We start from the raw sequence: 12394 nt of genomic DNA on the forward strand, positions 1-12394 counted from the left end.
TGAAGTCACTTGACATTGGTCTTATTAACCTCCCTCCCGAGTCCCAGAAAGCAAATATTCATATGTTCAAAAAAGAGCAAGGGTGCTACCTCTACTGGTATGGTCCTTCAAAATTGAAAGGTATTAAGTTGAAAGCCACGCCCCATTGCATTTATAAACCAATTATTATGATACTGAAAAAGTAACATGACAACTAAATCACTAAAGTTTGGGACAATTTACCCAACATACAAAGAGGAGTACACAAATACAGTATCTTAGAGTATTTTTTATTACAGTGACACACATTTAAAACCAATGTTTCCATGGAGTGTTTCCCTGCGTCATCTGCTACCCCAATGTAACAGTTTACTACAACAAATACTCACACTGTGGGCATTTATAGACGTACTAAGACATATTGGCATTTCAAATTTGAGTCCATCTTCTCATTTGACTTTTAAAAAAAAAAAAAGACCCTTCCCTTCTGGTACCCTTTAAAGGGTTACAAGCATTGTTACAGTGTTTAGGAATACTGAAAATTAAAATGGCAGCTTGCTGCTAGCAGTGTTAATGCAGGTTGGTTTTATTTTGCTACCTGAGATGTCAGTCTTTTTTTTTTTTTTTAAATAATGTGTTCAAGTACTTGACAAGAAAAAACAGACTGAAATTCAAAATGTCCATGTATCCCTGTACATTTGAACCAATAATGTACCCCTGCTGACATATAGCACAAGACATACAAGCAGCACATAAAGCTACTCAGTCAACAATACTTAACCCAAAATCCCTCTTTGATTTGGAAACTCAATGTGAAAAGTGAAGCTTAGCTGATGAATGCGCTCCAAGTCATGATTACATTCACCATTGTTGCAGGCAATAGATGTTCCAGCTTGTGGTAATTCTGACTGTACACATTTACACACAAAGTGAAGAAAAGCTTCTCCAAATATATGGAAATGCGCGGTTTGTGTCATGAAACTCAAACGAGGCACCTGAGCACCAGAGTACTGCATCTGCAAAATAAACATGAATGTAAACGCACTCATTGAACGCGTCTCACACTTTTAGAATCAGCTGCTCGGCTCGGAGTGTGACACAAACACGAGACGACACATTCATCCTCTAAACGACACAAGATCTGCCAGGCACGTTTGGTTTGGCAAGATAAATGAAAACATTTCAAACCTTTCCCATGATATTCTTCATCCTCTCTTACATAGAATAACATATGGAGACATATTGAGGATAGTAACAACAGTCTTTAGACTGCTGCCTTTATGGTGTCTTTGTAACAAGGGGTTAAATAAAAAAAGACAAGAAGTAGTTAACTCAAACTGAATGATTTATCATGTACACTTCATTATAAAGAGTACAAAGCCATGATTTACAGGTCAGACTCTCAGACTATGAGATGAACGGTGATGGGTGGACATTTGCTTTATTATGCCTCAAAAGTGACCAGAGATTACCATCACACAAGCTAATTTAGAATCTACTAAATATATTCACTTGGGGCCAGATTAAAAAAAAACCTTCTGATTTAGTGCCTTAACGTAGCTTAACTCATTTCTTGAGCTTCCCCTCTAAAATAAAAATAATTACTGACATGTATTAATCTATATCTTTTGGTGCATATACTTCATACAGGAGGTGAAGACCTTAAATAATTAACCATCGTCAAGGATGGTGATTTTAATTATTAAACATAAAACAAACGTTCTATAATGTGGTGAGTTGGCTAATAGTTCAATATTTTTACAAATAATATAAATAAATATGGGACAGGGGACTATGGCAGCACTCTTTAGGTTGCTTTTAACACTGAAACCATTTGAACATTATTTAATTTAGTGTTCTTGCCAATCTTTGTTAGTTTCTTTGTGAATATGAAATGAATTTACTTGCTGACAGTTCAATCTCTGGGTCCGAGGCATTAGTTTATGGTACACTGTTTGATGTGTGTGTATATGCGAGGGGCGGGGGTGGGGGGTAATATATTATTGGGTGGATGATGTGAGGAAAAAAGGGGATGAAAAAACTTTAGCTAACAGACTTCAGCTTGGTCCACGGGTTCACGCCGCGCACCTCCAGGGGTGGATTGTTGTAAAAGATGTGGTTGCACAATTCTTCCAGAGGGGGTTCAGGATCTGTGGTGGCGTACTGAGCAGCATCTTCGATTTCCTTCCTCACCGTCACATCAATCTCCTACAGACACAACACAGGTAAGACAGAAGATTAGAGTAATTTGCTGTCTGACATTTAGTGTACATCTGCACGGCCAAGGATATTTGGCTATGTGGGTACTGTTCAATTACAAAAAAATACTTAAAGGGACTGTTTGTAAGAATCAGAAATTGCTTGTTAACAGCGACACCTGCGGCCGTTAAGTCAACGAAAGTCCACGTCTTGTTGCTCTCGCTCTACATAGACATGAACGAGCATTGATCAACACAGTGAGGCGACACACGTCAGCTAAAACCACAATATCACTCTATATTTCACCTGCTTGGCAGTAATGTTAGCTGACCAGACGAATGTCTCTCCACGAATCAATGCTGATCCTAGTGTTGGTTTTTCCTGCCGCAGCCTCCCAACCGCAGTCAGAAGGAACAGGGGAGACACCGGAGTTTTGGTAGGAGACGATGACGTAACTCGTTGCGGAGCCCCGTCACTTCACAAGACACGCAAAACCTCTGTTGGTCTGGAGGAGCTGCAGCATTTATTTCTGCACAAACGTCCACTGTATATTCACTAGATATTCTCAGAGCTAAACTAACTCTTCTGCAGTGTGTAGTGTGCGCGCATGCACGTGAAAGTGGGGCGAGAACGAGCGCTGTGGGTGAGTGAAGGCAAGCAGGCAGAGGAGCAGAGTACAGCAGAGACTCCGGCCCTGGACCAAAGCTACGGTCTCCCCCGTGTCCTCCGACCGCGTCCAACACTGTTTACAAGACGGGCTTCACTAGATATAACTTTGCGGTTTTGGTGCTTCCGTGTAGTTTGTGTTGGAGTCTTGTCTGAACAGCGTAGCCACACGCGAACGAGCATGGGACACCGACCCGGATTGATTTATACGTGGAAGAAGTTACAAACAGTCCCTTTAAATAAAATCATATATATAATTTTTATACACTGGGATATATGTTCAGGAATATTTCTAATAGGTCTTGATCACTAAGGCACCTATAGCAGACAAAACATAGAGTATATAGCAGACAAATATGTGTTATTATAAAAAAAACTTGTATTTTTGCCATTTTCTTATTCAACTGAAAACTAAAAATCTGTGGATATAAACCTGCAGTCCTCTGTGTTTGCCTAAGTGAGCGAGACTAGCACTCTCTTGTGTTTAAACAATGTACTGCAGCTTTGTGTGTAACCTCTTAATCCCTAACCTTTAAAAGATGACTACAGCAGAAATCATGTGCTTTTTTCAGCTCCATGTTAATGTCAATTTTTTAAATGTAAAATTCTGTCACAAACTTGTTATATTCACTGATCATAGCCAGTGTATCCAAACAGCTGAAAACATGGTATTTTGCACTTGACTGACTATAAAATTGTAAATATTTCTTGTGTTTTCTAGATGCATTTACATGTAGATGTCTTGCACTAATGTGTTGTTAATGTGGCTGGCTGTATTCAGGACCACCTCTGAATGTTTGGCTTATTAGTTTGGTAATGTGTGGCTTCAATCTCATTACCACAAACAAACATTCATTCCAGCCATTAAAGGGATAGTTCGGATGTTTTGAAGTGGGGTTGTATGAGTTACTTTTCCATAGTCAGTGTATTATCTACAGTAAATGGCGGTCGGCATCGGATTAATAATAAAGTTTTAAAATCTAAATTTAAAAAATACTAAGTATGAGACAAATATGTGATATTTTTCAGTGAACAACTTGCTATAGCAGTATTTTCTTCTTTTCCATCTTACAAAACTGAAATTATTTGCTACCTTGAGCTCCTCCACGCTGGCCATGTTGTTGCTGAGCATGCGGTCCTTCAGCAAGGAGATGGGGTCGCTCTTACCGCGGACCTCCTGGATCTCCTCACGTGTCCGATAGCTGAGAGGGGAGAGATTGGTGCAGGGATGTTGTAGGGATGCACTAATACAATCATTTTTTAGAGCTGACAACAAATCCAAGTGCTACAACTTACTTGATTACCAGCAATACATTATTTTCACCACTAACAATATGAAAATAATTGATTTGGGGTCATTTGGGGTCTTAATACTGTTGGAGGGACTTGTGTAGGTGACTTGGCTATGTATATTTATGGTGTGTTTATAATTCTTATCCTGTATTATTTAAGCCAGTTATTCGTCTGCTAAGGCCAATAGCAATATTAGAGTCGGAGTCCAATTCATCCGTTGGCTGTGGTCTGTCTGGGCATTGCACTACAGCGGGAAGGAGGGTACATGTATACTACTATGGGACAGTGGCAGAAGCAGGGTAACAGCACAGTGAGGATAACATTTGGAGGTCCGATTATTATTAATACATGAAATTAAATTATAAATCAATTAAGAAAAGTGCTTTAAAAGGTAATATACATATAGTAATCAGTTACAGCAAATATCTAAATTAAAATTTACTAAAGTCAGGACTGTGATGTTTTACCTGACACCAGGATCACTCATACTGTGTCCATGATAGCGGTAGGTCTGAAGCTCCATGAGAATGGGACCCTGATTAAAGGAAGGACAAAAATAACTTAGCTGAGTAACTGACGACCACATTTCCTGCTTGATATAAATCTGTGTTTTTAACTCACCTTCCCAGATCGGCAGTGATCCGCTGCAAGCCTGGTGGCTTCCCGAACACACAGAACATCCATCCCATCAACCTGGACAAAAAAAAAAAACACATTTCTCTTTGCATCACAATGTGCCACTTTCAGGAAAAACATTATAGTGATTAATACTAAACTGATCATATGGACAGCAAAAGGACAACAACACTCACTAACAAAAAAATCACGAAAAAACTGTTGTTGCTAGATTGATGAGATAAATGCGTGATGAACTCACAACTTTAACACCTCTTCCTAACATACAGCGAGTGAGCAAACTCCGGCGAATGGAGCGAAAAAAAATTAGACATACTACGAGCGATGTCACTCTCTATTACATAGAGTGCGCGATATCGATTAACTTGCAGTTGTCAGCGTCGATTTTGACCAGTGAAAATAGATTGGAGGTGTGCGAAACTTTCCCTAAATAGAGCCAGGGTGAGCGTTTTTCTGTCAATTAAAACAACTAATCAATTAGTCGACAAAAATCGTATAAGTGTTGGTCTACTTAGAATTTCTTTGGTCGAGGACAGCCCTAGTACTAGGTATGCATCATATTACATTACATTAGTTCTCACGACAGATATCTTACTCAAATTGTCAAACGAAAACATAGCTTTGAAAAAAACTAGAAATATATATGAACAAAAAGTTGGAAGACATGAGTAAGAACAATACGTACCCGGAGACCAGGAATGAATTCTCCTCTCTTGTAGTAGTCTGTGCTGGCTGCAGATCGCTCCACTGATGTGCCCATGCCATACCGGTTGTTCTCACAGATGAAGATGGCGGGCAGCTTCCAAAGTGCTGCCATGTTGTAGGTTTCAAAAATCTGACCCTGTGAAACACAAAAAAAAAAAAATCTGTCAACGTGGCACAAAGATATGATTGCAATTTGTTTTGTTGACCTTGTTAGCTTAAGTATATGGCAAAGTACAAACTTTATGTCCCTGTGTTAAATTTGAAGGTGTGCAGTGAGCAGCCTAGGTTAGTTACAGAATGTCTATAGCAGCTCTGATTCAAAAGTAGAGAAACAGTCTATTAAGCGTAGGCATGGCTGGTCTAACTTAAAGCTGGGGTTGGTAATCTTCTTCAAAAACGTTTTTTTTTGTTGTATTTGAAATATTGAATATTTGTTGACATTCTCATTATATGAAGGGATGGACTGTCAGTGTTGCCAACATGGCAACTTTTTTTTCTATATATAGGGCCTTTAGAGCTAGTGCTGCTAGCTACTTTCATTGGAAAAGAGTTGGCAACACTGGGCTGAGTTTTTCGGTTGGATTATTTTTAAAATCTAGCGTACCTTTAATTTCAATGTAACATGTTTATCAATAAAGTTGCTAGTCCAATATCTTCATGTTACAGGCCCCCTTGAACCCTGAACAAGATAAACAGGTTAGAGCACAGATGAATGGTACAGTAGCAGCATAAAACCTTCACTATTGGAAAGACTGTTCGCTACTTTTGAACGAAGCTGCTATTGATCCCATCCAGGAATTAAGCAAAGTTGGACTAAAACTGCAGTGATTTCTGTGCCATACCTGGTTGGCAGCACCATCACCATAGAGAGAGACACACAGCTGATTGTTGCCCTGATACTGGCAGGCCAGAGCCACACCAGCACCCAGGGGAACCTGAGGAGAATTCAGACATGTCTGGGGTTACATTACATCAATCTTAATGTATAAAGTGCAAACAATATTACAAGAAGCTGCTTCATGAAACACTGAGTCTAACGTTCTTATGATTTATTTGGCACGGACATAATGTCATTAGTTGGGGAAGAATTTCTTGCTCTTATTGGTTTCTTGCCATAATATTTCTAGCAAAACTGAGGCACCAGCCAGGCTGTTATGGAATATGCAGGCACAGATAAGCATGTTTGTGACCAATGCCACCTTCCTTTTGTTCCACTATATTTCCACAATATCAGAAAACACCATCAAAGCAGACCCACTAGTTATGCATGCGTTCAGCCCTTATCAGACGTATCACAATTACATCAAACTGACAGCATACTGGTAGGACACATAGATTTATGTTTAATCCCACATCGTCACATGACACAAAGAAACAATAATAAGCTTGCTAATAGTCTTCTGTGATATACCTGAGCTCCGACAATCCCATTTCCTCCGTAGAAGTTTTTAATGTACATGTGCATAGAGCCTCCTTTGCCCTTTGCAATACCTCCTCTTCTGCCTGTAAATTAAAAACAAAAACATGCAGGGATCAGAAAGTTGAGGTTAAAGAAAAACAGACGACCTATTTGCATCTCAAAATGAATCGTGATTGGAGCTCAAAAATAATCTTGTGACGGAAACAGTCTCAATGTCTGAAAGTTGCAGACTCACCGGTGAGCTCAGCCATGATCTGCTTCACAGTCCCTCCTCTGGTGTACGTGTAGCCGTGGGCACGGTACGCAGTGATCAGGTGGTCTGTCAAATTAATTGCTGCTTCGATACCAACTGCACAGGCCTCCTACAGGGAGAAAACAAACAGCTTTGCTATGTGAGTGTACATGTGTGCTCTGAAAGACAAAATCCACACAGTAAAATTGGGATAGGTTTAAATTTCTTATATTGATATTTTAAAAACATTTTCCCGTCAGTAGATCTTTAGGAAAAATTATAGTGCACCCAACCTGGCCGTCATACAAGTGGCAGAATCCTCTGATGATCTTCTGCTTATACAGCTGATCTGCTTTCAGCTCCATACGCCTTATGGTCTGCATGGTGCGGTAGTACTGCAGACCCTCATCACGAGTCATAACCACCTGAGTAGCCGGGGCCTCATCCAGCTTGTAGATGTCACATTTCTAGAGGGAAGAAAATACCCATTATAACGCACAAACTGCCATGTGCATAAATCAGTTTAGCTGAAAATACAACTTGGTGTTTGAAGCTTTACCTTTATTTCAAAGGTAGCCTCAGTTGTGAAGTCAGCATAGGTGCGTGCTGACACGACGGCTGCAGCTCCCTGCCGTGGGAGAGAAGGAGATTTTATTTAAAATGACAAATCTGCTGAGGTTTGAACATTTTCAATACTATAGCCAATACAACACCTGAGTTTCAGTACTAATACCAAAACAAAACTTTCTTATTTAAGCATGCTTTTCTACAAAACAGTTTTGTCCATTTAACAAAATAAGCCAGAAGTTATCATATATTAAATGTTGTCTAAACACATGCAGCTGTACTACAACTGTGTCTAAATAAAGTAATCTAAAATTTGCAAAATATTGATTTAAATAAGGAACTTTATATGGCCAACAATAAGTAAACAGGGTTTTGAGTCTCATATAATAGAATTAATATGTATATTCAACTCTAGTCCAGTGCAGCTCAACATACAAATGTCAGGCAACCAACTCCAGCTGGTATTCATCATTATAATAAATCATATTATAGTTAATTCAAGTACAACTATATTAAACCATTTCATACAGTTTGTTAGGACCTCCCAGCTAATGTTCTGATAATATGAGCTGCCAACTTAAGAAAATATGTAATAAAAGTGCTTTAAACTTACAGAACTAATTGTTTTAGGCTGGAAATATCTATCAAAATTGACTGATATGGAGGTATAAATTACTTTTCTTCCACTTGAATGAGCTGCCTGGTTTTTAAGCAGGTTACTAATACTTTGCTTGCTGTCAGTTTTCATAAATCAGCACCTACCGTGAATAAAACAGCCCCTGCCTTTTGACAACAAAAGAGTTAACCTACGTAAAAGGTATCCCAACTATAATGAATAAAGGACTGGGCATGTACTGATCAAAACACTGAAGCTATCATCAATAGTTTAGATTAGTGTGCAGACTTTAGCGGTGTTAGCCAAAAAAGCTATCACTCGGCCTCACAAGGTCAGCACAGCGATGTCAGTCAGTGTTGTTTTGGGTAAATGTTGGAGGTCTTAGAGGGAGACTGTCATGCAGTGCTTGGCAAACACCATCTAGAGTTGAAATGTTCTATACTCACGTTTCTCTGGGCGCAAGCCCTCAGCACATTAGAGATATTGGTCAACATGTTTCCTGAGCTAGCTCACCACAGACTCTACACAACACGGCTCCTCCGTCCTTCTGACAGGACTTCTTTTTCCGGTTCCGCTAACTTCTTCGTCTTCTTCTTCTTCTTTAGTGTTTATTGGGGGTTGGCAAACCAGCTTATAGGGGCATTGTCGCCACCTACTGGACTGGAGTGTGGAGCAGTTTGGCAGGTAAAAAACAACAACAAAATAAGAATAAAATAAATAAAAAACAAAAAAACAATAAAATAAAAATGAGTAATTATTCATAATAATAACAATAATAATAATACTACTAAATATTTTAATTCTCTCCATTATTCTTGTTACCCTTAAAGGGACTGTTTGTAACTTTTTAAGCGCATAAATCTACTGGGTCGAAATCCCATGCGCCCTCACATATGCGCGATCGCCTGTGGCCAGAGTCCCTGCTCCGCTGCCTGCTTGCCTTCACTCACACACCGCACGCATTCTCGCTGTCTGGCTCCACCTCTAGACGTGCATGCGCGCACACTACACACTGCAGAAGAGTTAGTTTAGCTCTGAGAATATCTAGTACAGTGGACGTTTGTGCAGAAATAAATGCTGCAGCTCCTCTAGACCAACAGAGGTTTACCGTGTCTTGTGAAGTGATGGAGCTCCACAGCGAGAAACGTTATTGTCTCAGCCCGGGTGCCGGTGTCTCCCTGCTTCAGCCCCGGCACCGACCCCCTTTTCCTGCTTCAGCCTCCCGGTGTTTCGGGAGGCTGAAGCAGGAAAAATCCAACACTAGGATCAGCACTGATTCATGGAGAGACCTTCGTCTGGTCAGCTAACATTACTGTCAAGCAGGTGAAATATAGAGTGATATTGTGGTTTTAGCTGACGTGTGTCGCCTCACTGTTTTGAGCGATGCTCATTCATGTCTATTTAGAGCGAGCAAGCGCGAGCCCGACGCTGACTTTCGTTGACTTAACGGCCACAGGTGTCGCTGTTAACAAGCATTTCTGAAAGTTACAAATAGTCCCTTTAAGTAATTAATTAGAAGATTGTGTACTTTCTTAGATGTCTTTCCTAGCAGATTCCCTATCGTAATATTCCTATCATCTACTCCTGATAGCAATTCCCCTCTTTCTTTGTCATATTTGTTGCACTCTATTACAACATGCTTGACAGTTTCCGGTTTATTACATTGCTTGCATAGTCCAGTTGGGTGCTTGCCTATTCTATGGAGTGTTTGGTTTAATCCTGTATGTCCTTATTTTCAGACGGATAATGACCATCTCTTCCCTTAGGCTCCCGGTCCGTATTCCACCAGCTCCTACATGTTTCTGAATACTGTACAGATGTCTCCCAGTGTCACTTAAGTCTCAGTATTCTTACCAAGTTTTGTGCATGTAGTCCTTAATGATAGTTTTAACCTCTGCTTTACGTAACGGTATTTGTATGTCAATTAAGTGTCGTTTTAATGACTGTTTGGCCAATATATCTGCATTCTCATTTCCATCCACCCCTATGTGAGCAGGAACCAAAGGAAGGAGATATCCAATCCCCTACAATGCAGTCTGAGAAGCACTTTGAATGGTTCGACTCACTCTTCTTCTTCTTCTCTGTCTTCAATAATGACAGGAAAGACACTCTGCTGCCGCCACGTCTCCTCTGTTCTGTACGTGGCAACACATGTATTATAGAATACATAATTTTAAATTAAATAAATAAACAATGATAATAATAATGATTATTACTATTATTATAATAATCAACCTTTTTTATTTAAATTAATTTTTCTTACCTAATTAAAACCCAGTATGTAGGAAATTATTGACGTTATAATCCTTCCCTTTGCCAAAAACTGAGTTTACACATTTGATGAGAGTGTTAAAAAAAAAAAAAAAGAAATTACCAGAAAACATTGTCATTACACAAAATGAAGTAACATGTCATGTTTTATATGTTATATTTGGGCAATGCATGAACATATATTCTTTTTGTGTAACAAACTCTCTGCTTTCCTACATGGTGACTTGACTTATGTTTTGGTTCAATTACACCACAGAGAGGTCTAACTCCCTGTTAGACTGTTTAAAACTCCAAAAACCATTAATCCTAATAGACTTATTTGGGATCTGGGAGGGGTAGCGTTGCGTAAAAACTACTGTCAACATCAATCACAGATACATAACATGGTTCTCTGTTTGATTTAACCATGTTTTGTATTTTTTAACTTTCAGGAACAGACGACAGAAATATATGCAATTAAAAATCATGTTTATAAAAAAGTTTTACAAAATGGGGAAAAAGTCATGAAACATTAATGTAATAAAACAGTGTTGAGTATGTTTTTTGAGTTGTTGAAGAGGGCCGGGGTCTTGAAGGGAGCCCAACCTGACCATTTGTATCAACCAGTTGTGAAACTTCTGTCAAAGAGAAACTGAACATAAATGTGCCAAGTTATAACAGATGTGAGTGTGACACCCTATTCTTTAACCCATCGGATTCTATGAGCTCATCAACTCAGAAATGATAAGAGCCTTGTCCTATCTTTGGCAAATTCATTTTTGAAGCTTTACATCAGTTTATATTTGTCTTGAATACATTTATTACACACAGTAAACCTGGGGTAGGAAGTATTTCAACACAGGTACAAGTTGTTTTCTGGGACTGCAGGCAAAATAAAATAAAGCTGCCATGTGTAGTCTGCAGTGCACTTTAGTTGATGGGCACTTAAAGACAATGTTACATTCACTCAGTGCACAGAGAGTTGGAAGAATGGGGAGGGTACTGGGGGCCCACAGCTAATTTTTGCTCCAGGGTGCTAAACCAGCATGACCACTGCAAAGGCTTTATTATGGTCAGATACTATCAAACTGCTGTCATTCAAAATGGTGAAAATATGTGACCCTATCTAAATGCTATGGATATATAGGGTCACAAAGCTGTGATAGCAGGATGGTGCTTAGTGTACAGACCTGTGTGTGCATCACTAACCCTTAGCTGTCAATATTTGTTCAACTCATGAGTCTTTTCTTCATTCATGGCTCTCGTAGAAGATGTAATGATAGCAACTGTAAAATGTTCAGCAAAGTGGTGAAAATATCTTTTTTTTAACAAGTGAGATGTAGCCTATACGATTGTTAGGAGCTAAGTGAGATTTCTATTTTCAGTTGCATCTAAAATTGCATTTTCGTCATCCTCTGAACATGATTGAATTGAACAGGTGAATTAGCCTAATGTGGGAAATTTTTTTGCATTTCAGATTTCTGGAATATATTGTGATATGAAGCCAATACATTAAATCGAAACCCAGTACCACTCCAAAATTCCCAGGATGTGTCCTAATCAAACAAAAAAAAAGAAAAGAAAATGCAGATATCACACCCATAAAAGACATGGTAGACATATCTGTACTCTAAGGCCAAGTTTTCTCAGACAAATCTGGATTTTCTAATGTGTTATTGCTTTGTTATTGCACCTCAGGCATATGTGTGGATGTTACATGGAGAATCAAACAAACAATAAGACTATAATAATAGATAAATAAAGAATAATGAGTATAATACTTTTGAAGCTTATAGGCATATTACAATAAGAAACTTTATGCTGACGTGTT

General features: G+C 39.0%; 1 protein-coding gene across 1 annotated transcript; it reads right to left on the reverse strand.

The window, feature by feature from the left end:
- Nucleotides 1-250: 250 nt before the first annotated feature.
- Nucleotides 251-8913, reverse strand: LOC119475453 (pyruvate dehydrogenase E1 component subunit alpha, mitochondrial-like). Its single transcript, XM_037748169.1, has 11 exons — nt 8760-8913; nt 7690-7758; nt 7424-7597; nt 7134-7260; nt 6890-6981; nt 6321-6413; nt 5459-5614; nt 4759-4830; nt 4605-4672; nt 3938-4046; nt 251-2187 (listed from the first exon to the last, which is right to left on the reverse strand). Exons 1-11 carry the CDS (start codon nt 8805-8807, stop codon nt 2023-2025), a joined length of 1173 nt encoding a protein of 390 aa, XP_037604097.1. The 5' UTR covers nt 8808-8913; the 3' UTR covers nt 251-2022.
- Between the last annotated feature and the right edge of the window lie 3481 nt (nt 8914-12394).

Source organism: Sebastes umbrosus, chromosome 17, assembly GCF_015220745.1.
Source record: "Sebastes umbrosus isolate fSebUmb1 chromosome 17, fSebUmb1.pri, whole genome shotgun sequence".
NCBI classification, from domain to species: Eukaryota; Metazoa; Chordata; class Actinopteri; order Perciformes; family Sebastidae; genus Sebastes; species Sebastes umbrosus.